General features: G+C 43.7%; 1 protein-coding gene across 8 annotated transcripts in view; it reads left to right on the forward strand.

The window, feature by feature from the left end:
- Positions 1 to 24,652, forward strand: part of pou2f2b (POU class 2 homeobox 2b) — a 70,697-nt gene extending 46,045 nt beyond the window's left edge. For 2 of the 8 annotated variants that reach the window (XM_084943493.1, XM_084943490.1), the window contains exons 2-16: positions 5,600 to 5,665; positions 5,852 to 5,886; positions 6,283 to 6,339; positions 7,165 to 7,284; positions 7,474 to 7,815; positions 8,152 to 8,257; positions 8,350 to 8,441; positions 8,561 to 8,707; positions 8,801 to 8,942; positions 9,099 to 9,247; positions 9,745 to 9,942; positions 10,043 to 10,278; positions 11,568 to 11,636; positions 11,973 to 12,046; positions 16,223 to 24,652. In XM_084943493.1, coding sequence (XP_084799619.1) covers positions 5,600 to 5,665; positions 5,852 to 5,886; positions 6,283 to 6,339; positions 7,165 to 7,284; positions 7,474 to 7,815; positions 8,152 to 8,257; positions 8,350 to 8,441; positions 8,561 to 8,707; positions 8,801 to 8,942; positions 9,099 to 9,247; positions 9,745 to 9,942; positions 10,043 to 10,278; positions 11,568 to 11,636; positions 11,973 to 12,046; positions 16,223 to 16,551 — 2,162 coding nt within the window. In that variant the 3' untranslated portion in view covers positions 16,552 to 24,652. Of the gene's footprint in view, positions 1 to 849; positions 979 to 5,599; positions 5,666 to 5,851; positions 5,887 to 6,282; positions 6,340 to 7,164; positions 7,285 to 7,473; positions 7,816 to 8,151; positions 8,258 to 8,349; positions 8,442 to 8,560; positions 8,708 to 8,800; positions 8,943 to 9,098; positions 9,248 to 9,744; positions 9,943 to 10,042; positions 10,283 to 11,567; positions 11,637 to 11,972; positions 12,047 to 16,222 lie in introns of those variants that run through there. The other 6 variants (XM_084943492.1, XM_084943491.1, XM_084943496.1 and 3 more) reach the window with 6 other exon arrangements.
- Positions 24,653 to 24,982: the final 330 nt, after the last annotated feature.

The raw sequence follows: 24,982 nt of genomic DNA on the forward strand, positions 1-24,982 counted from the left end.
AGATTCACGTTGTGGGTTTCTGTGGTGTAGCACTCACTGTGGCGTGGTCAGTGGTACAGTGAGTGTTGTGACTGAGTTTTTCCTTCCTCTCGGCTTAGAGTGGAGCTGTGGTTGCTATACTTAGCTGAGGATGTCTCACATCTTCTCTTGTTGGTGTCGACCTCCCTCGACAGACCACCTTACGCCTACTGGTGTACTCTCTAATGGCAGTCCCAGCGTCAGACATAAACATAGATATGACCGGGGCGCGGGAGCCGTGACTCATGGTAAACTGATAAAACTGCAAGATCCGGCGTAGAATTTAGGGGCGGGGGGGAACGTGATCAGCTGAGTTTTGGAGAAGTTTTGATCCTCTGCTGGGTTTTATAGTATATAAATCTATCATAGAGTCGCCTGTGATGTCAAACCCGCTGTTTTTCTCCTTTGTGTGTGTGTGTGAGTGAGTGAGTGAGTGAGTGAGTGAGTGAGTGAGCGTGAGTGTGTGTGTGTGTGTGTGAGTGGCTGTTTCCAGCCACGCCATCACTTTCCGACGGCACCAATCATCCCCCTCCTTTTCAACTCCTCTATCTATTCGATCTCCTCGCTCACTCACTCACTCTCTCCCACTCTTTAACCTCTTGCGTGTCTCCAATTTCTTTTTTATCTTTTTGTATTTTTCTCTCCTCTTTGAGAACAGTTCCTACTCTTTTGAGGCTTACTTCCTGTGTGTTGCAGGATGTGGGGAGGGGGTGGGGCTTGGGGGGTGTGGACTACTGTCATGTGCATGTGTGAGCGAGAGAGAAACAGAGAGAGAGAGAGAGAGAAGAGAGGGGAAGAGTAATTCAACCATATGATTTAATACACTCCTCCTTTTGGTTAGAGAGCGACAGAGAGAGGGAGAGTGAGAGTTATTCTTTAGGTCGCGTATACGCTCTCTCGCAGATATGACCAAGACAGCGGCAATAGCAGCAAAGGACTTCTCCAGTATGTGGTTGCCAGGTGAGTGACTGTCTGTGCAGCTCTCTATCGTTGCTGGCCTTCATTTACCAAGACCAATTAAGCTTTGCGTGAGTTAGAGGGACCTGTGTGTGTGTGTGTGTGTGTGTGTGTGTGTATGTGTGTGAGAGATTGTGATATGCTGTTGATTAATGCCAGTTGGTCTAACAAGCTCAGCTAATTGGGGAACATCAAAGGGTGAGAGGTGGTACGAGGGATGGAGGGGGGGTGGATGGATGGATGGATGAGTGGACGCCTGTCTCTTGCATAGGGAAAGGTCAGACACTTCACCAGCCCGTAGCATGCCTCTGTTTGTGTGTGTGTGTGTGTGTGTGTGTGTGTGTGTGTGTGTGTGTGTGTTTAAACTGAATATTGAATGCTAAATAACCTTGAGGAAAATGTAATGAAAAGTTTATTTGAAGAGTCTTTTCTAACATTCAGCTAATGAAAGGCGACTTCTGCAACTCGAGTGTGTTTCTGTACTGAGATTACTTTTCATTGTCCATCATCAAAACGCTTTCTCTCCAGTGATGAGCGCCGTTACTTGTGTGTTCACTTTACAGATGTTTTTTCTGATAAAGTGCATCTTTAAAGCTGGAGGATACTTTGTGTTTGTGTGTGTGCGATGGAGCATTGCATTGATTATTGCTCATTTTCAAGTCTGTCAATGAATTCCAAGCTCTCTGATTTAAGGACAGTTATGTAAAAAAAACTTTTTTTTTAGCCTCAGTATTTACAAATAATACGGGGTAGGAATAGTGTAACTCTTCCAACTCTGCGTCTGGGTGGTCAGCTCAGCACAGCCTATGAGAACAGGCAGACAAAGTCTTGGTTGACCGACGACCTACGAGAGATCAGCAAGCAGTTAGCTGACTCACCCGTTACCCGAAATACAATTTCTAAATGTCAATTAGCTCACATTTCTCAGTCTTTGTCGTCGAGATAGAATTTCTAAAAAAAAAAAATTATAAGATCTGTGATGTTCACGGTTTATCAGTGAGTGATTCACGGCACAACATTCACAGAGTCACTCCTTAACCTCATGTGGTTACTGCTGTGACCTCTGGGAAGTTACTCTGACCAAAGTGACATGTCCTTCTCGCAAACTTCAACAAACGGCACATCACGCCAGATTATGTAACGCACAGCTTCACAAAGGTGCACCGGTGTGGAAAGCCAGTGCGGTAAACATTCGTGTATATCGGGAATAATCTTGTACAATTATTTTTGATGTGTCACCTCGTGAGCCGTGTTTAGGTTTTCTGTAAAGTTAATCATTTTTGCTCATTTTAAACATTGAAAGTAAATGAATGAGGGAAATTAAATGTGGAAATTTGAAAGTACTCAGTCTTATTAATCTGGTCAAAGTACATCAGTGTCATCCGTAAAAAAAAATTATTTACACTGTGTAGAAGTGGGAAAAAATGATTTTATGGGCATTATGTAGTGGTGACCTTTGTCTCTCAGTTCCAGCAGCATTTGGTTATATTCATGTGTTTTATTCACTTGTATGAGGCATTTTTATGTGTTACAAACAAAAAAACACAACAATAGTAACTTAGATTAAACAAACGACCCAAACTGACAAGAGCAGAGACCCTCATGACATGTTATGGCCTTGTTGTGGCATCCCAAATTTGTTCCTTCAGGTTCTCACTGTATTTGTTTTTTCAGCTTCAGTTCTTCTCTTGATTCCTAAATCATCGTTTTATTATTATTATTATTTCTAATATTATTAATATCTGTCCAGCCCCATATTTTATCATTACTATATTAACAATTTAGACACTAACATGTTCTTCCTGCTTTTCTCATCCTTGCACAGATATGCGATTGGTGTTGACATGACTCTTTGACATTCGCTTTTAAATGGAAAATGCTTCTTTGCAATCAAATTCGGCAACCCTCAGCACCGCTCGGCTTCTCAAATCTGTAGTTAGTAAGTTTTATGACTCCAGTTCCCAGACACCCCCCTTGGCGCTGGGGTTATGTCCTGAATCAGGAAGTTGGGTGAAGAGTTGGTGGGGAGGGGAAGGGGGGGGTTTGCAGGGTGGTTGCAGTGGAGTTTCATCTTGGCCAAAATACCCAGAGGAGAATAACAGAAACAGTCCAGACTGAGCACAGGCGCTGTTGTTCCTTGTTCCTTTCTATTGCATCATTTATTCATGACACAGGATTATACAGCATTAAATTTGCTCTGCTGTGGATTCACTCAGTATGGTGAAGCAACTCTGAACTCTACTGTTTAACTCCAAGGGCTGCATATGCTGTAGCGGAGCAACAATGACCGGGCTGAGCAATTAAACCTGTTAGAAGCACTTTCTTATCCCTGCAGTAAATGCAGTTTGCACCACATGTGCAAAAAAAAAACAGTCAAGAGATGCGTCCTCCGCTTACACTGTAAACACATTCAAAGCGTGTAAGTCACCCCAACACGAAATTATTTGTGTTTGTGTGTGCAGCAGTGTGTTATAAAAGAGAGGGAGGTTTTAAAAGAGTGAAAGAGAGAGTGTGAGAGAGAGAGCAGGCTAATATTAATAGCCTCGCTGACAGTAAGTGTTGGGTTTAGCACTCTGCGCTCAACCCGGTACAAGGGGAAGTCGGGAGGGGAAGTGAGAAAAAGACACTACATCTTGATATACTGTCCCACCACTGTATTACTGACCACATTATCCACCATGCTACTGTCTGTAGACCATTTTTAACCATGAATCAACGCGCACCTTCTCCCCGTGTCCTGCGACGGGGCAGCGCAGTGCGATAGGCAGCACTTTGGGAGCTCTGCATTACTTCTGTTTTATGAGCTGGGCAATCATTTTATACGAGGAGGGGGATTTGGCTTTAGTATTGTACACTCCACGCGCTGAAGATCGCAGTGTAACAGGGCCCAATGTAGAAGAAGTGGAAATTTACAGTGTGTTATAGATTTTTGCTGTGGGGTACAGTTTGTTACGCGTGGCAAAATTTGTGATTATTTAGAGGAAGATGTTATTTCTGTGCATATTCAGTGGGTTTTTGTCAGAAGTTGAGCAACACTGGGCAGTTTTTTTTTTTTTGGTTTCACTAATAGCCACATCACGTAATGCTGAAAGCAGGTGCCAAATGAAATGCTGGAATAACCGCAAACTGACCAGAATAATATATTAACCAGATGTTTGCATCCGCATCGTTGGGTGACCGATTTAGCTTCAGCTATTTAAGGGAAATCCTGCAGTCAGTGTGTGTGTGTGTGTGTCTGTGTGTATGCACGTGCGTGTGTGTGTGTGTGTATTTACACAGGGTTATAGCCACTGGCGGCAGAATGGCGCTTTTCAAGCTGATCATCACTTCCCCCTTTCCCTAAAGACACTATGTGTACCAAAGTCCACTGTTCTCACATCTGTTTCACTGAGACGAATGTGTTTCTGCAGCTGAATGAACATCTGATAAGGGAGTGACTCTTGATCGGTATCACTTTTTATGATTAGTGACTGCACTTTACTGATGCTTTGCTAATTTAAAACTGGCCTCGGGTCAGTGTTGGTCAGCAGAGCATCTTCTTCGTGTGTGATTACTGCCCCCTGATGGCGAAAACAATGCTTGACCACTTGCTTGTTGGACATTTTCTGTATTTAAGGTGTCATGCTGATAAAAGGCAGAGGGAAGATGCACAGTTTATGTCATGTGCAGCCCGAGAGACGACAGGATGAAGAGAGGAGACATAAAGAGGAGAGGAAGGGGGGGAAAGAGTAGAGAGAAAAAGGAGGAGGGAGACTGAGAGTTTATTATGCAGGTGGCAGATATAATTAGTTGGTCGTTGGGCAGATTTGCATGTTTTCACAAAAGGGAAGTAGTGCTGTGTATCTGTGTGTGTTTGTGTGTGCGCATGTTAAGGAGTCAGAGCAGGAGGGAAAAAAAGGGTTTCAAATGGACACAACAGTTTGTGGTTTCAGACAAATAAAAAGGCTTTTATAATGAAATGGTACTGTTGTACTGTAACATAGAAAGAAAACTGCTAGAGAAACACCCACACACACACACACACACACACACACGTGTGTGTATTTATATATAAACACCCGCTCACCCACACTAATTATCTTCAGTCCCATCTTTCCTATACACCCTGCTACCAAAATGCTCCCGTGTTTTTGTGATAATAAAGTAATTAAAGACTTTAGCTTATTGTCTCCCTCCATTCATTGCTGTTGCTATAGGGACTGTCCCAATTCAACCAGGAAGTGATGTGGTCTTGTAATGAGTGACACACAGTGTGAGACATTTTTAGTACACCAAGTCTCCCACGTAAACACCGTGAGTTAAATTTAGAACGAGCAGACACCTTGGGTCAACCTACTCTTATGTTAAACCACTAATTGGAAAGAAAGAATGAATGAATGTGGGCTCAGTGAATGATTCAGCTACATTGTGTGGTGTACAGTGTGTAGGCTCAGGCTGTGACCTGAAAACATTTAACCCTAACCTATCTGAGATGAGCGCCCTGGCCATACTCTTTTCCCTTCTGTCATCTAGATTGTCTCTGCTTGCTTCTTCTGTTATTCTGTCGCTCTATGCACTTTTTATCTGACACATATTTAGGAGTCAGCCTGTCTGACTTGTTTATCTGCGTGCTTTCTTGTTACAGATATCAGGATGTCAAAGCCAGGAGAGGCTGAAAAAGTCGGGGCTGACTCACCATTGGAGGGCACAGGTAAACGGCGAGGGTCTGAGAGGCAGACGGCAAACACACACCCACACGTACACGTGATTTAATGCGGAATATATATGTTAAAAAAAACAAAAAGAGCGACACATGCATGACTTCGGAAATTGCAGCTGTAAGTTGATGCAGTGATGAAGATGTCATTTATCACTTTTTCCTTTGCCACCCACGCAGATTCAGAGCGGAATGGACCAGAATCAAATCATCAGGTACATGTGACTCCTGTGTATTTACCTTCATCTCCCACCCCTTTCATCTTTTTTCTGATTGATCCACCTAAGAAGAAGATTCAGTGTTGCATACACACTCCAGCACAGAGTCTGACATAAAAAAATATATTTACTTGCAACATTTTGATAAAAGAGCTCCATCAAACCTGCCTTTCCTTTCTTTTTTTTTTATCTGTTTTCACCAAAAGTCGGTACTTCCAGACAAACTAACCATCACTTCCCCCATCGATTAGTCCCTCAGTTATTTGCAAGTAACATCGCAAGCTAACTTTTCACACAGTCAGGAATCCAGATATCCATTTTTCTTTTAGCAGAGATGGAATATGATGCATTTTGAAGTAATTTCTAAGGCTGTGTCTAATTCTTCTCTTCTAGACTCACTCAATGAAAGCCTGTCCTTTTCCTCTGTCACCAAACCTGAGCAGCACCAAGGTGAGTGTGTGCTTTTGCGTGTGTGTCCACGTTACTGTGTGTGTGTGTGTGTCTGAGCCTGTGTTTGCGTTTGTGCATCTTTTGTGTCTCAACGTCACACGCTGGGTTTTATTGACGGTACGGCTGCTTCAGCTTTGTGTTCATTTCTATGCACTGAATTACTCTTTTGTCACGCTCGACGTTGAGGTTGATAATGTGTCGACTCTCCACCCAGTCCCCATTGTAAACACGTTTGCAAAGAGCAGAGAGTATGATGGCACTCGTGTTTTTCACAAAGCCTTTTCAGTACTGAAGTAAATCTGAAATATTACTTCTCACCAAAGGTAAAATCTTCCCTATTTGCATACCACAAGAGATATTCAAATAGGTACGCTGGAAAAGATCCCCTCTGTCTGTCTGAACATGGCTGGGTCTGGGAGGAAAGATCAACTCTTTGAGAAGGATGGGACAGGGAAAAAAAAGTCTAGTGGAGTTGTATTTTATCACACAGACTAGGGACACATTTGAAGCATTCGAGGAAATTGCACGCTTTAAGACATTCTAATGATTTATCCTAGTGAGCTATGTGTCTTAAACATGGATAAATTCTTGTAGCCTCATGCCCTAGAATTGAGTTAAAGTAGCACTTAATTAGTCCAATATTATCCGAAGATATTTAATATTTTCCTAACTTATGGATATCTGTGACAGGATGGCATTTGCTTGCATAGTCTCGATTGGATAATTACAAACACGTTTATATCAAATCGAGCTTTAACTCTAGCGCTGGCCCTCTAACCGTGTTCCCATTTCTGTATATGCTTTGCTGTTATGTCTTCATCTTAGAATAAGATGGAGGAGTGTGCTGACATGTCCCCAGCCCTCCCTTCCTCTCACGGCCCGACCCCCTCACAGACTGCTCTGCAACACACACAGCTCATGCTGACCGGCTCCCAGTTAGCAGGGGTAAGACTGACTTGTAGTACGCTCACACAGACACGCACTTGGCTTTTGCTTTTGCCTCGCTCGCTCCTCTGGTGGTGCTTTTTGAACACTTTGTTTCCCTCTTTTGTCACCTTTGTGCATTTCCCACTCTTGATTTCTTAATCCTCTCCTCTCCTTGCTTCTCCTCTCCTCTCTCGTCCTTTCCACCAGTTGACAGCTCTGTTGCCGGCGCAGCAGCAGCTGTTGCTGCAGCAGGCTCAAGCGCAGCTCCTGGCTGCAGCTGTGCAGCAGTCCAATGCAGCCCATGCAGCTCACGCTGCCCACGCAGCCGCCCAAGCCAATCAGCAAGCTCAGGCAGCTGCAGCAGCCAATCAGCAAGCCCAGCAGCAGCAGCAGCAACAACAACAACAGCAGCAAGTGGGTCAATCGGGGCAGCAGACTCAGTCGCAGTCCCAGGGACAGAGTACACAGGAGCAGAGCGCCCAAAGCGTCCCTGTCCCACCTCCTCCATCCCAGCTCACCCTCTCCCAGCCAATCCAGCTCACTGCCCAGGTACTGGCTGCCGTTAAAGCCACTTCCTGATGAGGGGCGTGATTGAGGAGCCGCTATCAATCCATGGAGCAGCTCATAATGCATGTCTACTGTAGATTTCGTGATTCACAGTTTCCACCTTGCATGAACGCACACATTTTCCTTTTCTTAAGTCTGACGTGACAGAAAAAGTTTTTCCTTTCGCTTCTACGCGTTCTGTTGGTATACATTTCATATACCTCCTTTCCTGAGCTGGAGGAACCGTATATAACATACTAGCACGTTTTGATGTGACTAAGGATTGCAAAATCTTATCGTCTGTCTGATGTGTCCGTTCTCTCTCTCTCTACTGGAAAGGACATTCAGCAGCTGCTGCAGCTACAGCAGCTGGTGTTGGTCCCCGGCCACCCGCTCCCGTCTCCTGCCCAGTTCCTCCTTCCACAGGCACAGCAGAGCCAGCAAGGTGGGGAGGCCCTTTATGGCAGAATAACTTATAGATACAGTCGTTTAGACACAAATTATACACAGAACTCATATTTTGCTTTTCTTCTTTAGGACTCCTATCGACACCAAATCTTATTCCGCTACCTCAGCAAAACCAAGGGAGCCTGCTCTCTGCTCCGACTAGAATGGGGCTTCAGGCACAGGTACAAGGAAACTTTGAACCTTTAGTCAGTGGAAAAGAAAAACCCAGCCTCAGCAGCACGAGTCATTAACAAACACTTCTGTTTCTGTCTCACTCTCACTTTCACTCCTCCCGCTGCAGCGAGATAAGGGTGTGGAGGTGAGTGGTGGAGGTGTGACCACGGTGCCTTCCGTGACCTCTCACCCCGAGGACCCCAGTGACCTCGAAGAGCTGGAACAGTTTGCCCGCACTTTCAAACAAAGACGCATCAAACTAGGCTTCACACAGGTAAGTGAGACACCCCTCTACACCAACACTACATGCTTTGGGTTTTTTTTGGTGAATACATTTTAATTTCTTTGCTTTTAATCTGTCCATCAGGGAGATGTAGGCTTGGCCATGGGGAAGCTGTACGGCAATGACTTCAGCCAGACCACCATCTCCCGCTTCGAAGCCCTCAACCTGAGCTTTAAGAACATGTGCAAGCTGAAGCCACTGCTGGAGAAGTGGCTGAATGATGCAGGTGAGATCACTGCAGTCACACAAACTGGAATATCAGATTGAGATAGAGATGATTCACAGTATTTTCCAAGAACTGCAGTTGCACAGAGTAGGTGTTATGACTGTTGTCAGTTGAACGTTAAGCTTGCGTGAACGTGCTGGTGAATTTGCCCTTCAGAGACCATGTCCATAGACAGCACCCTGCCCAGCCCCAGCTCCCTGTCCTCACCCTCTCTGGGCTTCGACGGCATTCCCTCGCGCCGCAGAAAGAAGAGAACCAGCATCGAGACGAATGTACGTGTGGCCCTGGAGCGCTCTTTCATGACGGTAAGATGAGTCAACTTATTATTACAGTGACTGTCTTTTTTTCTGTATTACACAGGATTCTTTTATCTTTATCCCTTTTATGTTGGTGTTGCTCATAGGTTATACACCAAAAAAAAAACCAAAAAAAACCTAAATGTGGATTTTAAAATATTAAAAAAGTCACTGAAATAGCGAATCTTGCCCCAAATGCAAGATCCACCGAGGCAGACTGATCTGACAGTAGCTGGCTTCGCCCCTCTTAAAGTGTTTTTAAGTACAAATAAAGATGTTTGTGGTTTCCTGTCACCACTGTGTATGGTTTTGTTGTCAGCCTCGCAGCACTTGTAACAAACACATTGACAAATGAAGCCTTCAGCTTCATTAGACACCTGACAGTAAAGTAATTTGTGTACACAGCCTTTTATTTTCTGTGATTTTCAGATTTTCGTTCTTTGTGGTTGTGAAAATTCTTCACGTCTTGCGGTTGTTAATGTTTTCCATCACGCTGCCTTCTGCAGAACCAGAAGCCTACCTCAGAGGAGATCCTGCTGATCGCCGAGCAACTCAACATGGAGAAGGAGGTGATCCGGGTCTGGTTCTGCAACCGAAGGCAAAAAGAGAAGCGCATCAACCCGAGCAGTGCCACTCCTCCTCTGCCCAACCAGCCCCCCACAGCCCCACCAGCGCACAAGCCACCCTGCTACAGTCCTCACATGGTACGCCTAGTCGAACGCATTGCAGCACCTTTCCCAAAAGTATTTTTATCGAAGTCGTCGGTAATAAACACGCCGCTGTCCTCTTTTTCCTCTCTGACAGATGTCCAGCCAGATGTCACAGGCCGTGACGAGTCTCAGCAGCACATCGGTGACCACCATGTCGTCCGTCTGCCCTCTGACTTCCAGCCTCACCTCCACCCACCCCTCTCTCAGCTTAACCCACACCCCACTCAGCTCCACTCCCTCCCCAGCAACTCCACCTCCTCCACCTATTCCTCCCCGCAGCACAGCCAGCCCGGCCACCCCCAGCCACAGCACACTCAACCTTAACACAGGGTAAGAGGCCACGAGGCCTTCACAGCAAAGCACCTCAGAGCACCTCTTACCACCGCAGCTTTCACCCAAATAAACGCAGGTTTGACAATAGTAACAGAGAGACATATGTGGCGTAGCTGTTGTTCTGTCTTTGACAGATTTCATACCTCTCTGAGTTTGACGACTGACTGCTGTGGATCCTGAACGTGGAGCGTCATCTCTGGTGCTAGCAGTGTTGGAAAATCAAAAGCAGCAATTCAGTGCAGAAAAAGAAACGTAACAGTTTTTATTGGCAACACCCGTTTTGTGCTTACATTACCTTTTAGTGGAGAAAATAAACTTTGTGCAAACAGGAAATATAATATTTTGGACATAACTCAGTTCAAAGCTGTGACAAGCACATTTAAAAAAGATTAATTCGCCTCCACTGTCAGCAGAAGTATCAGAAAATATACATCAAAAAATGTGTGTAGGAAAAAAAGGGGAACTGCTGTGCTCCTTTTTAGCTCCATATTCCTCTAGACTAGCTCTGCATAATAATTCATAATAAGCCTGAATTATCTTATACCAGCTCCCTGTGCAGCTCCTCAGTTTATCTCCCTTTAGGCCAGTTTTCTTCTGATTGCCTCTCATAAACAAAATAGTTAAACAGAAAGTGAATAGGGCTGATGAGCCTGAGATGATCACGTTAAGTATATTGTGCTCACTGACGTTATGTGGAGTCATAAGTAGACAAAAAAGAAGGTCTTAGACTGAAAATTTAGAGCCATGTGAAGCCTAAATATTTATCTCACACGGATTACGTTTACATATACTTGTATCATTAACCCGAATACTAATTAGTCATTTAATATGAGTAATATTATGAAATGCAAAGGATTAATATTTAAAACCAATCTATGTGCGTGGTTGAACATTAACCTAACCCACCAGCAACATGAAGTCAGAGGTGAATCATCGGTTTTAATCATTTATCTTCATCTGCAGTCTGAAAACACAACTGCATACGGCCACACATTTCCACAAATGCTGCTCACAATCAATACTGCACTGCTCCACGCTCGGTTCAGCTGCAATTTGTAGTTAAATGCTTTTTACTGTACACACAAACACACAAACAGTGACTGAGCACATAAGCATTAACTGATATCCCAGCATGCCGCTGGGTGCCACTGCTTCCCCTGTGCAGCAGTGCATGCTAACTCTGTGTGTGTATTTGTGTGGTGTGTGTGTGTGTGTGTGTGTGTGTGTGTGTGTGTGTGTGTGTGTGTGTGTGTGTGTGTGTGTGTGTGTGATTTTTGTGTTCACAGCTTATGGCGAATGGGTAAAAAGAATGGTGACGTGTCTAACTACATCACCGATTTTGCTGCAAACTTGAGGTGAATACGACTGAAGCACACACACACACATTACACACTTTAGACAGTTCAGATGTGTTTCTTCATTAGTTCATGTGAATTCTGTGTTAAGATGAATAATACTTCATTAGGTTGCTCTGTTTCTTTCTGCATTTCAAACCTCGTTTGCATTTGTGCAGCCAATAGTCAGCAAACTTCTGCTCTTTATACGTGCTGAGATGAATTTGCCTTCTGCCTGTCCTTGCCACTAAACCTGCTTTTTCCTCCCCTCCCTCACCTTTTCTCCTCTGCCTGTCTCTGTTTGTGTGTCTGCTTGCACATGTGTCGTGCTTGGTGCGTGTGCGCGTGTCACAACAGGAACACTGTGATGGGAGTTAACACAGGGATGAATCAAGCCCTCCTCGGTAACAATCCCCTGGCCACTATCCAAGGTGTGTGTGTGTGTGTGTGTGTGTGTGTGTGTGTGTGTGTGTGTGTGTGTGTGTGTGTGTGTGAGAGAGAGAGAGAGAGAGAGAGAGAGAGAAAGAGAGAGCGAGAGACATTGAAAGGAAAATAGGAGAGAGAATAACAAAAAAGAGGAACAAAGCCTGCCTTCAGCACCTCTCATAAACAGAATATAATTAAAAGGTCAAAGCTGAGGTGGAGGTGAGGTGGTGTGCAGTATTATTTCATTTCTTGAGCAGTCTCAGGGTCAGAGAATACATAAAAAGACCCATCTTCAGCAGAAAGGCGGTCCATCTTCCTCCTCTAAAACTGTTAGAGAAGTCATCCTCTCAAACACACCTACACACATAAATGTTAAAACTCAAATGCACACTCTTCAGGACCCCTACATAAACCTTCCTACACTCAAGAACAAGACAAAAATAGCCACAAAAAAACTTTTGTGTCCCACAAGAGTGACCAGGGAAGAGTCCCAGCTAACGTCAGTTTAGCAGAGCTAGTTTTTAACCTCGCTTTGTGGGGTGACAGCGTGAAGGGGGAGGGAGCTGCAGTAAAAAGAGAAGTGTGAGGATGAGTAATACAGTTAATACATGGTGGGTGAATCAGGTCGCACAGGCTGATTACCGACTGGAGACACGGATGAATGGGCAAACAAGTGTGTTCATCCACAGTTGAGAGAGCTGCAGAGAAGAGGAATAAACTTGTTTGTCATACATTATCATCTACATGCATGAACCCATCCCATCAAGTGTCTGTGTGTAAGTGACGGTGGTGGTTTACGTTAATGTGTGGACTTGTTTCTGTCTTTGTGCTGTCTCACGCATCCTTTTCATCTTTTTATCTAATCATCAAAAATATGTTGAGAGTTTGAGGGAAAACCTCAGAAGAAATCTTTTCGAGGCAGTCTGTTTGGGAAGTTCGTCATAAGTCATCTTTCAGTTTGGGTGAAGTTCTTTTTATATCAGTAATTCAAATAGCAGGCAGAGGCTTTATGGATTGTTGTCAGAGTATCTAAAGTCAACAGGAGATTTTAATCTTAAAACATCACTGAAAACCAAACGTTATCACCGAAAAGCTAAAAAACCACCATAAGTGTTCTTAACAGGCTGTAAAGCAGTCAACACATAAGACATTCTCCACTTTAGAGCTGGTTGGTAGCCAAATACTTCTGTTAAAGTGCCCATATTATACTTTTAGTCTTCCTCTTTCCTTTAAAGGGGGCCTATTATGTTTATTTCCCCTTGCTTTTATTCTCGGACTCCACTTGAGTAGCTTTGCATAATTCACAGTTAAAAATAATCAGCATAAATGTACCTTATTTTGGGCCTCAGTGCAGCCCTACTGTTCACCCACCGTCTTGGAAAAAGCGGTTTTATTACCTCTCCCTTTAAGGCCACACATTTCTCTTGGAGCGTTTGCGGTAAACAACACAGAGCCAAGATGATAATATTAAATATAACTGCTCTCGATGATCATACGGAGCCAACGGTAGGAATAAACCTTCTTATCAATGTTCCAAGTAAATATATTTCTAAAGGTGCTATTGGCATGAAATTCTCACCAGATGTCAGTAACAACCCATCCAGTCCACACATGCAAAAAAAAACAAAAAAACACAGATGTCCATAAGTTATGTGTAGTAATGGTAAATGACACAGGGTAACAGTATTACTGAAATGTATTTAATACTTTGTACAAAAGGCTTTATTGGCAATGACAGCCTAAAAACGCCTCCTGTATGGAGAAACTAGTTGCGTGCATTGCTCAGGTGTGATTTTGGCCCGTTCTTCCACACAAACAGTCTCTGAGCTTTAGTCATTTCATAGATTTTCAGTGGCATTCAGATGATTGGTCTCCATGTTATTCAGCAAACCCTAAATGATCTTCAGCATGCTTTTTCTTCAGCAATGAAGTCCTGTGTGGTAAGCGTCCATACAGGCCGCGGTGGCTGAGTGCATTACTTATTGTTTTCTTAGAAACAATTGCACCTGCTGATTCAAGGTCCTTGGCTCTTGGATAACTCTTCTGATAATTCTTTTCACTCCAAAAGATGCTCGCGGGTAGCTTGAGTAGATTAGAAATTCTTCTGTAATGCCATCAGTATGTTCTGCAACAATAAAGTTGCGAAGGGCTTGAAAGCGCTCATTAGCTTTACCCATCATGAGATGTTTATTGTGCGAGATCTTTTTATAGGCCACCAGCTGGGACTAAACTAGATTACTTTCTAATTACAGATAGATTTTAGTTGGTTGGATGGGTTGTTAGTGACATCTGGTGATAATTTCATGTCAGCAGCACCTTTAGAAATGTATTTACATAGAACATTGACAGAATGTAGGATAGATAGATAGATAGATAGATAGATAGATAGATAGATAGATAGATAGATAGATAGATAGATAGATAGATAGATAGATAGATAGATAGATAGATAGATAGATAGATAGATAGATAGATAGATAGATAGATAGATAGATAGATCTAGCATATGAGACACGGTGACTTGATTTTACTTTCTCGCTCAGCTGCTTCTGCAACTCTAAAATGTTTCATATGCAGGGGCAAAGAACTGAACTTTTATTACTTACTCCATTACTTTTTTTGAAACCATATGCCATAACAATAGAAGAAGATGGCAGTGAGACCTGCTATGATGTACGGAGACGGTGACACAAAAAAAACAGGAGGCAGAGCTGAAGATACTCAGATATTTATTGGGAGTGATGGAGATGTAGTCCGAGAGGCAAGGCTGAGATGGTTTGCAGAGGAGGGATAGTGGATATATTTGAAAAGGGATGTTGGAGATGGAGCTGCCAGGTAGGAGAAAAAAGGGAAGACCACAGAGAAGTTTTAAGAATGTAATGAAGGCGGAGATGCAGAGGGCTGGTGTGACAGAGGAGGATGCTAATGACAGGATGAGGTTGGGGCAGATGATCCACTGTGGCGACCCCTAATGGAAAGAAGAAGATGATGCCACAGCAATAAACAAATCACAATATAATTACTAACAGGGCTGATGCTACCGTCTTTCTGCTTCTCTTTTGCTCTTTACTGCACAACTCTAAGAGAAGGGCCGTATTTACAAATGTTTCTTTTCCCACAGAACAAACATTAGAAGCTGTACAGGCAGTTAATGTTGAGCAGCTTCAATCGAAGCTGCAGGTTTTGCCACAGTGTTGTGAAATTAATACATTTGTTTAGCATCCAAGCCCAGCCTCAGGGGGTCACCAGCTAGTTCACTCCTCCTTGTCCTACTCCTACAGTCCCAAGCACAGATAAATGGGAGAGTTGAGTCAGGAAGGGCTTCGGATCTGTGCCCGATCAACTAAGTGGGTCCCTCTGCTGTGATGACCCACTGGGAATAAAGGAGCAATCAAAAAAGCATCCTTGGCTTTGCTGTATAGTACACAATCAACCGCAGGTCTTTGGTTTTGTTTTTGTGTGAGGTCTATTAGACAGCTATGCTATTTATGTACATAACCAACGCTGCCTCACTGTCGACAGAGCAGGGTGAAAATAGGCAGCATGAAAATATAAAAGCATGCAAACCTATTTCAGTAAATCCGCAAAATAAAATAAGCCTGCAGATGTGCGTAAAATGAGCACTTTAAAAAAAAAAGTGTTCCTTATGCTAAACAGTCATAAACATGAGTGTAATTAAAATTCAGCTCTCTATCTTTGGTACAGTCTGTGCATGAAACAGCCAATCACAGATCTCCGATCAGCTAAACTGATGCAAACCTGATCCCCTAAGATTAGCTCGCTGAAGATATTTCACAATGTTCGATTATTTTTAACAAGCTGTTACGTCTCGCGCCAGTGTGTTGAAATGGGGACTGACATTAGGATTTTTTGGAAAGAACATTTTCCCACTTTTTTCTAACACCCACTCGTGCGAAATGAAACGAGTTCAGGCTCGTTGTCAGGGTGGGATCTGTGCTGCAGGAAGTCATTTAGTTCAGCAGTGGAAGGTGAAGAAGCCGGAGAGAAGGACCACTGTTACTAAACTAAAGATGATGAATCCCCAAAAGAAATAAGAAAAAAAGACAAATACTAAAAGCCAAAACTTAATATAGTATTGATTTTATATTCTGATATACTGTGAAAGTGTCCTCTGGCCATGGTGGGCAATTTTATTAACCTTTTTTCTCTCTCTGCCTCAGCCCTAGCAGCCAGTGGTGGCCACCTACCTCTTTCCACTCTTGAGGGTGGGAGCAAGGTGATGCTGGGGGCATCCGGGGGTCAAGGGGGGGGCATCCCCTCCTCCCTCTTCCTCAACCACCCCGCCCTCCTTCACATGGGCCAGAATCCCAACGCCGGACTGGTCAGCACCGCCGTAGCCAAAGTCTCCCAGTCCTCGCCCTTCCCCTTGGCCAGCAGCATCAGCCCCACACCCTGCTCCCCCTCTCCCTGCTCCAGCCCCGCCTCTTCCTGCTCCTCCAGCGAAATGGCACACAGCCCGCCCTCTCTGGGCGGGGCCAAGATCGAGTGACCCCACCAAGGGCCAATCAGAGAGGAGGAGGAAGGAGGATACTATAACCTCGCCTTTCACACCAAAGCTATCTCTTTCTCTCTCTTGTGCTCTTCTTTCGTTATTTTTCTTTTCCTCAATGGCTCTCTCTCTCCTTCTCTCCCAGTCTTTCGATGCCAAAAATACACAGAATGAAAGAGGAGAGATGGAGGGAAAGAGGTGAAAGAGGGGAGAAGGGAGAGAAAGGAGAAGATTGAAACCAAAAATCTTTATCTATCCAAAAAAAAAAAAAACCAAACAAAGATGGAAAGGAGGCAACGTGGGACCTTTTTGTCAAGAACACGTGATGTCGACACGGCACCTCTCCACTCTTTCTCTTTGAAGGAAAGCAAACCGATGACTCTTTAACAAAGAGATGGTAGAGGTGCTCGTCGAAGTGCATAAACCAAAAATGACAAAAGAAAAACTTTACTATATGACAAAGGAATGGCGCAAGGACAAAAAAAAATGAAGAAGAGGAGGACTTTGCTTTCTTTTTTTTATTGTTGTTATTATTAATAAGAAAAGCTGCGGGTCTGAAGGAAGAGGAGTGGGGTGGATACGTTTAAACCAAAAATTTACCTGAGGAGGCGGCGGAGGAGGAATACACAATGACAAAAAACAAAAAAAATCCCAAAAAATCGACAACCATACCAAAATCACAAATACCAAAAACCAAAAATACGGAGAGAAAAGCTTTATTCAAAGGACGTGTAAATACTGAAGCTATCCAGGACCAGGACTCTACTGCTACTTTCACACAACATACATACACACACACACATGCACACACACGCACATCCATTCTGCATCGACTCATCATGTCTGCGTCTGCTCATGTGTTTCCTATAGGTTTGCATGTTGGATTACTTTGAGTGATTTTCAAACATCTGCTGTGTAAAAGCTCATATATGATTGTATGATATGTTTGTCAGCCCTGCTGTATCTTCATGTGTGTTTAAGTCTCTTTACCTACCTCTGGTCGCAAGAGCATAGGATAGTTTGACTTTAACTTCATAGCAGGCCTGACATGTTTTACACTTTGAGAAGATTTTTTTCTTTTCTTTTTTTTTTGTTAACTATTTATTAGTGCCATTATGAACGGTTTAGCTGGTATTTATTTTGTATGCTGTTGTAGTGTTAGCTTTGGAGTGTGAGTCATTGTCAATGTCATCGTCATCTTCAGGGTTTCCGCCAGACCAGAGAACAAAAAGCTGTCGGGTCCAGCTGGGGATTTAAGGTGGCACTCGGTTAAAGGTGGCGCTCAATGGCTCCTCGCCCGCCGTCATGCACGGCCTACTGGCAGGACAGCAGGACTGTGTAGGTGCGGCTTTTGCTATTTCTGTGCCGATGGTGAGAAAACGGGAGAAAGGGAGCCACAGTGCGTTTCTCTCTCCTCTTAACATGAAGATAAAATAATGTAGGCTATACCAGCGGGAGAGCGCGGTTAACCTTGTTTACATAACCAAAAAAAAAAAAAAAAGATCCCAGCCAACAGCTTTAGTCTTTAAATAAGTAAAGTAAAAACTTGCCCCTCAGTTTGGACCCAGAGATCCCGTGAGGGGCTTGCAATACGCTGACGGAAACCCTGATCTTGATCTTCATCGTGGACGTGTCTGTCTTCATCTGGCATCTTGTTTTTAATGTGAACCTTCTCTGCAGGAACATACGTTACAGTGATGATAAAACGCTCATCTCAGCCCTCACCAAGTGCCAATAGTTCAAAGATAAAGAGTTGGCACACTGAGTTGATTTCAAGGAGTGAATGAATTTTATTTTTTTTTCTTATCAAGACCTAAACATTTTCTGTTGTGCTTAATCAGACCCGCTCTTTGCTCGGTCTTAAAGATAACCCATTATCGGTGACTCCACGGCTTAAATGAACACGCCCTGCTAAACTTCACACTCTGAAAATGATGTTTGTAAAGAGTGGTGACCGTTTGGAAAGTATGAAATGGGGCTGTGATTGGAGATTTGCAGGAATCACCGTTTGAGATTGAAGGCTAAACAAGTCAATAAAGCCAAGTTTAGTCACAGCTGGCTCTCGTTCCTGCCTCGTCAATCAGCGTAGACGTCCTGACACCTGTATGTCTAGACATGTTTACTGATATTTGTCTGTTTCCATCATCACCCCATCAATCATTTCATTTTCCACCTCAGACTGCCATTAATTCTCAAATGGAAACCAAAGCATTTTTTCAAGGCTGGGCTTTTCTATAAGAGCCGCAGCCAAGACACATGAACACAATACAGAGACAGAGGTGGAGATGAGGGGAGCGGGGGGGAGCTGAGAACAGGAGGGTAACACTGGAAGAAGCCCCCACTCCCCTCTGCTGTAATCCCCTCCACCCGGCCCGTCCAAGAAACCCAACTCGGGAAGGGGGGGGGGAGGTTCTTTATTTATACGGGGACTGATCCTTTACTACAACAAAGAAGGGTATGCTGGGACACGCTGTAGTGAGGAGGGAGCAGGTGTCAAATTTTTTTGTTGTTTTTGCTTTTTTTTTTAAAGAGGATACCAAAAATAAACCCAAACCAAATAAAAACCAAACAAACCCAAAACCCAAGGAGCGACAGAAGCAAACCAAAAAGAACCCAAACCAAATGTGGCTGGAGGGAGGAGGACGGGAGGAGGACACGGTGCAGGAGATGAAACAAACGAAGCATCGCTGTGTGTCTGTCTGTAAGCGTCAGGGCTGCAGTGCCAGCCTGTCTGAAACTGTGTAGCATGGATGGAGGCGACTTAGAGGAGCAACAGACGGCTCCTCCCCTCCTCTGCCCCCCCCTCTCCAGCTCAGCTCTCTGGTCCTGGATGGAGCTAAACGCAAATGACCTCACTGAACTGAAATCTTATTTAAAAGGAAAAAAAAAATCTGTTTTTATTTTTCTGTTGGTTGGTTCCGATTGTTTTATCTTTGCTGTGTCTCTTGATGCCGTTTTATGTACTGTACTTTAGTGCTTATTATTACTTATTTGGGATAACGTACTCGCTTACTTACTACAAGAGCTATTTTTTTTGTAGTCGTGCTAGAGATTTTTATCAGGTGGTTGGAAAAAATACTGTGAAAATTTAGCTTCCAGATTTTTATTAGATAAAGAAACGGACTGTCTCGGCAGAAAAAAAAAACTGAAGACGAACACAACAAGCCAAAAACGAAAAGAGTTGAATAGCAAACCTTAAAAAAAATTAAAAAATGCCAAACCAAATACTGAACCAAACCAAAAACACAAAGCGGGCAGGGACAGATACCGCCTTTTCTGCACAAGGGTGGAGAAATGTGTTGGTCTCAGTTAGTCTGAGTGTGTTTTTCTGTATTTAAGCGGTTAGAAAAATAAAAGGTTAGCAGTGATCTCTCGTCACTAATCCCGAAACCCAAAGACAGCAGCGTGAAACGCGCTCACAGATACAGAACAACACACACAGCGAAGGCCTCGGTTAAGGTGATGTGTTGCAAGTTGGACGCAAACGTATCCAAAGAATATTTGGTTTGATCCGCACCGGAAAAAGACAGTCGACACACGAGAATCGTTTCACAAACCAAGCTTTAGATGTGGGGAGAAGGGGCGTGGTCGCACCTTAAAGGTGAATCCTTTCCTCCACGTTGACTCTTAGACGGAATGTACCTGTTAGTGCTTCTATAGATTTTGTAGAAAAAAAAAGATCTATGTTCTACTGCTTACTTATCGCTAATGTATTAAAAAGAAAAAATGCTTACAAAAAAGACTTTGAGAAAAAAAAAGATCCTTAAAAAACATTGATGATAATAACTTGATTTTAGACCAAAAATTTAAACTATCTCTCTTTGGATTTTGCTTTCTCCTTGTTAATCATGATTTAGACTTTTGATTGTACTATTTATTCAGGGTAGAGTTGGTTTGTTTGCTTGTCTTTATCTTTGCTATTTATTTGGTAATTTATTCCTATAGGTGCTTTTGTTTTTTCATTTTCCTTTTTTGGGGATGTATTTGTCATGTTTTTCTTTTCAAACCCCCTTCTGAGGTTCTTTCTTCTGTCTTCAAACCAAATAATACCAGAAATGCAAACGCAGGTTCTGTTGGGGGGGGAGGGGGGGGGACTTATATGAAGATATTCCCTTCCTTTCCTCATCGAGACGACTTTCCTCTTAAAGGGGAAGGGAAGCACACGGCGGTGAGAGGTAGCACTGTGCGGACCGACGCTTCATGATTTGCAGGGGCGCAGGTTTTGTGGACGTACGTCCTGCTTTGTGTCTGGGTGTAATTAAACGAAAAAGTCGGGCTAAAATCCAGCGTCGGTGCAGGGAAAGGATAAATATGATGTGCAGCATGAAGTGTTCTTTGAGGCACAATGCTGCCTCTGTTCTCTATCTTTTCTCCACAGGGAGAACACACAAAGCTTTACAGCTACACAACCAAAAACACAAAAGAAGATCAACTAGGGCCAAGGCTTCGCTGTTTTTTACATGATAGAGAGGAAAGAAGGAGGCAAAGGAGAAAGAGGGTGATTTTGAATTCCCAGCTGTAAATTGCCTTCTAACGTCTCACTTTGTCTCCGTTTCTGTTTTTTCTTTCCGTTTCCACTTTTGTGTATGGTGCTTTTGCCTTCTTTTTAAATTTCCTCCATCCACTGTAGGATGTAAAAGAGAGATAGTTCATCATATACCTCATATTCTTTGATGATAAACCAAATAGATGAATGCTTTAAATCGCGGGGCTCCAGTGGGTATTAGGGTATGGGGATGTGTGGACTGTGTGCTTGTACTGACTGGAAGCGGCACGGTGAGGTCAAAGGTCATTATTCTTTATGGACAACAGGTTTGGAAACAATTTGGGAGGGGACCAAATCCTTGGATGGATTGTAGTTTTGGTGCAGTTTAGGGTTAAAAGGCCCCACTGGTTTACGCTCCAGTCTACACTCACACACACACACACACACATGCCTTGTCCCCCTGAAAACCACCCCCGCTGTCTGTGTTGAGCTTTGAACACAGCCCTCTCCTCACATCTTACCCTCACTGCTGCCTCCCTGTCAAACATGCACTGTGGGCTTAAAGCTGCTCTTCTGACATCAAATCTGGATCTGTTATAGACTTTATAAAGCTTCCAGGTTTGTGCCTCGGAGCAACTTTAGCCCTCTTTCGCCTTTGGGTCTTTATTGCCCAATCTGATCAGTCTACGTGCATCAGGAGGCGCCGTAGGGCAGGTAGCCACGGGGACGGCTGAAACCGAGCTTGCTAGGTGACGCATCCAAACACGTTTCACAACTCTGTGTGTGTACGTGTGTGTTTATGTGTGTGTGTGTTGAGAAAGTGGAAGTTGGAGGGAGAGATGTACACATGATCAAAACATCTAGATTCTTCCTGAGAGTTCAGATGTTTCGTCTTTTTTTCCCTACTCTCTGTCTCTCTCGAACCTCGGGGTTTGAGGGACCGGGTGCAAAGTGCAGGTCTCTGTGGCGGGGATACCCCCTTAGCGAATGATACCAAAGTCAATGCCCTGCCATGTGACCCAGCGCAATGTTCACGCTCCCAAAAATCCTGACGTTGCAATAACTGTCAGGCATTCTCCTCCATAAAATCTTTACAGCAGTTGTTCTTTGTTTTTAAACACAGTTGCACACTGGAGGGATGAAATCTTCACTTTCTTGCAGAATGTTAGATAAGGTTACAGTAGCATAAAAAATATAGACTGTCATATAAAGCCAATGCGACCATGGTGATGCCAAAGATTGTCTTGTAAAGTTCAGCTGTGAAGCCTCAAGTTTCATATTTTGACTGTCGCCTTCTTTTAATCAAAAACAAGCCGTCACATTGGCAGAAATGGAAACTGAGGGTGGCTGCATCCTCGGATAGTAGCAACTGTCAGTCACACTAAATCCTCTTGACTTATTTCTTGCAAATGGAAGAGTCTCCTCCTGCTGGCCATTAGAAAGAATGCAGGTCTAAGGCACTCCCCACCTCCCTTCTGGCTTGACTTTTCAGACCCACCTTTATATACAGTCTTTAACATTTTAACCACTGAGCTTAAGAGGTGTGGGTTGGTGTTTTGTTTTTTAACCTGTGGATTGTAGAGGTGTTGAACTGAATGTTTTCTCAGTCACACGTCCCACAGTGGAGACTAGAAGCGCTGTTGTCAGATCAGCCTTTGTACACAGTAGATCAAACTGGCTAAAAAAAAAGAAAAGAAAAAAAAAGCCACACATGAACAGGTTTAGATTTTGCACCAACCTGAAAATAGCTGATTGAATTTAATGCAAATGTTAACACGTCTGCTCTCTGCTGTATGTACCAAAGTGCATTTAAACTGTAGTGCTTCACTTAGAGTGAAGCTTTGATGACTGACTGCCAATGCAGTGAGCCAACATGTGACTGAGGGTAAAGTTGAGAGGATGGTGGTTTATGTCGGTGTGACTTTTCTGTTCACGTTTCTCAGCACCAGCTCTGCTTGTAGATGTTAGGAAGGCGTAACTTTGCCTTGTTGCGCACACCCGTAAAGTGTTACTAAGGCTCCCTATAGCACCATGAGTTATTACATCCTGGAACTTAGAAGAAAGTGAATGCTGCTTCCTTTCTTTATGCTACACCAGACTACCGACAACCCTGGACTTTAGCTTCAGATCTACCCTACAGTCACGATCATCTTATCTAACAATCAGCAAGAAAGCGAATGAGCCCATTTCCCATCTAAAAAGTCTGACTATTTTTTCAAAATGTGAGAAAGCAGTCAAATTTCGTCGCTGCGCACAAAGCCATGAGAGATGTAACTGCTGAAGAGTGAGAGACACAGCAAGCTGAGCAAAAGAAAGCTCATCTTCCTCTGCCCACTCTCATCCACACCGACACGCTCTTCCTCTCCTTCATCCATCCCTTCTCTCTCTCCCTCTTCCACAATATAGCTTTAATCCAAAGGTTCTCCTGCAACACAGCAAAGCAAGTCAGATGTTAAAGAATAAAACCAAAGAGCTCTAACTTGACCTTATCTTCTACACAACGCTTCTCCGCTCCATCCTTCACCTCTCTCTCCCTCGATCTCCATCCCACCCTTTCTGTCGTCTCCCCTCTGAATCCTTATGTCACCTAGCGAGCCGGTCTTTGAAGCATTAACCTCAGCTATCCAAAGGGATATAATAATAATGATAATAATTAAGATGATGATGATGATGAAATGTATATTTTTAAGTATTTGTCATTGGAAAAATAATCTTAAGCTTCTCATAATTATGATGATCACGGTGATGACGACGATGATGACGATGATAATGAAGTTTCTCTTGGTATCTTTGTAGCTGTTCTGATCCTTCTTAAGTTTGTGTCCTTTCTGCTTGTGCTGCCAGAGTACTGCTTTAACTACCATCACCTCCCTCCCTCCCTCTGCACCCACCTACCCCTGCTTTTCATTTGCTTCACCCCGATGTTTGGTCCTAACATCTACCTGTATGACCTTTACCCCTGGATGTTCGTCTACACCTGTGTGTGCGTGTGTGTGTGTAAAAGAGAGAGCGGGAGAAAGAGTGAGCTGTAAAACTCTGACGAGGGGAAGTTTGAGATTTTTTTTGCTGGAAGCGGTCGGTGGGCCGACCTAGTCTGTTGAATCTACCTGTGGGTGTGTCTGTGTGTTTGTCTGTGTGTGTGTGTGTGTGACTGGGCGGGATTTGGGTCGTTGGAAAGTGGGATGGGTGTGGCAGACAAAAAGATTGTTCTTTGGAGAATAACGAACTCCAACACATGACCTGTTATGTCAACTGTAACGTGCTGTTTGCCAACTTCCCAGTACATGTAGCTTTAATTCCCCCTGCCACAATAGTCCGCGTGTGTGTGTCTGAGTGTGTGTGTGTGTTACTGCGGGTAGGACTGCGTGACCGTCACTCCTCCCCCTTTTGTGTCTTCCATCCTGTGAGCAGCCCCCCTCCCCTTCTGTCTGCCCCCCTTTATTCTCCCTTGTGGTAGCAAGTTAGCCTTTTACTGTATTTATCTTGAAAACCAAAAAAAAAGGAAGAAAAATAACTGCTTGTTCATTGTACAGTGTTGTTCATTTTAAGTCATTTTTGTAACTGAAAGTGTTTCATTCATCCAAATAAAACAGGAGACAAAAACTGTACAGACGATCCCCGGCTGCCTCTCGTCTGTTCTTCTTTCTGTGTTGAACCACAGGTTTCACTTGGTTTGGCGAAACCTCATCACCGAAACAGGAACTGTACCTCAGCTTGTCATGCTGGGATTTATCCAGAGGAGGGCACTGTTAGATTTGATATCTCTCCTAACAGAGGCCAGCTTACCATCCTCAGCTGATGAGCTGACCTCCTCCAATATGGAGGACAACATGTGCCAAACATAAAATCAGTGAATACTTTAAATAGCTGCATGAATTAATCCGTTTTCCTAACCATAAAGTGACCATGTTAAGTCACTTACGTGACAGTTCCAGATTTTGAAAC

The sequence above is a fragment of the Perissodus microlepis genome, chromosome 11 (genome assembly GCF_051167445.1).
Source record: "Perissodus microlepis isolate ML-2025 ecotype Zambia chromosome 11, ASM5116744v1, whole genome shotgun sequence".
Lineage (NCBI taxonomy): Eukaryota > Metazoa > Chordata > Actinopteri > Cichliformes > Cichlidae > Perissodus > Perissodus microlepis.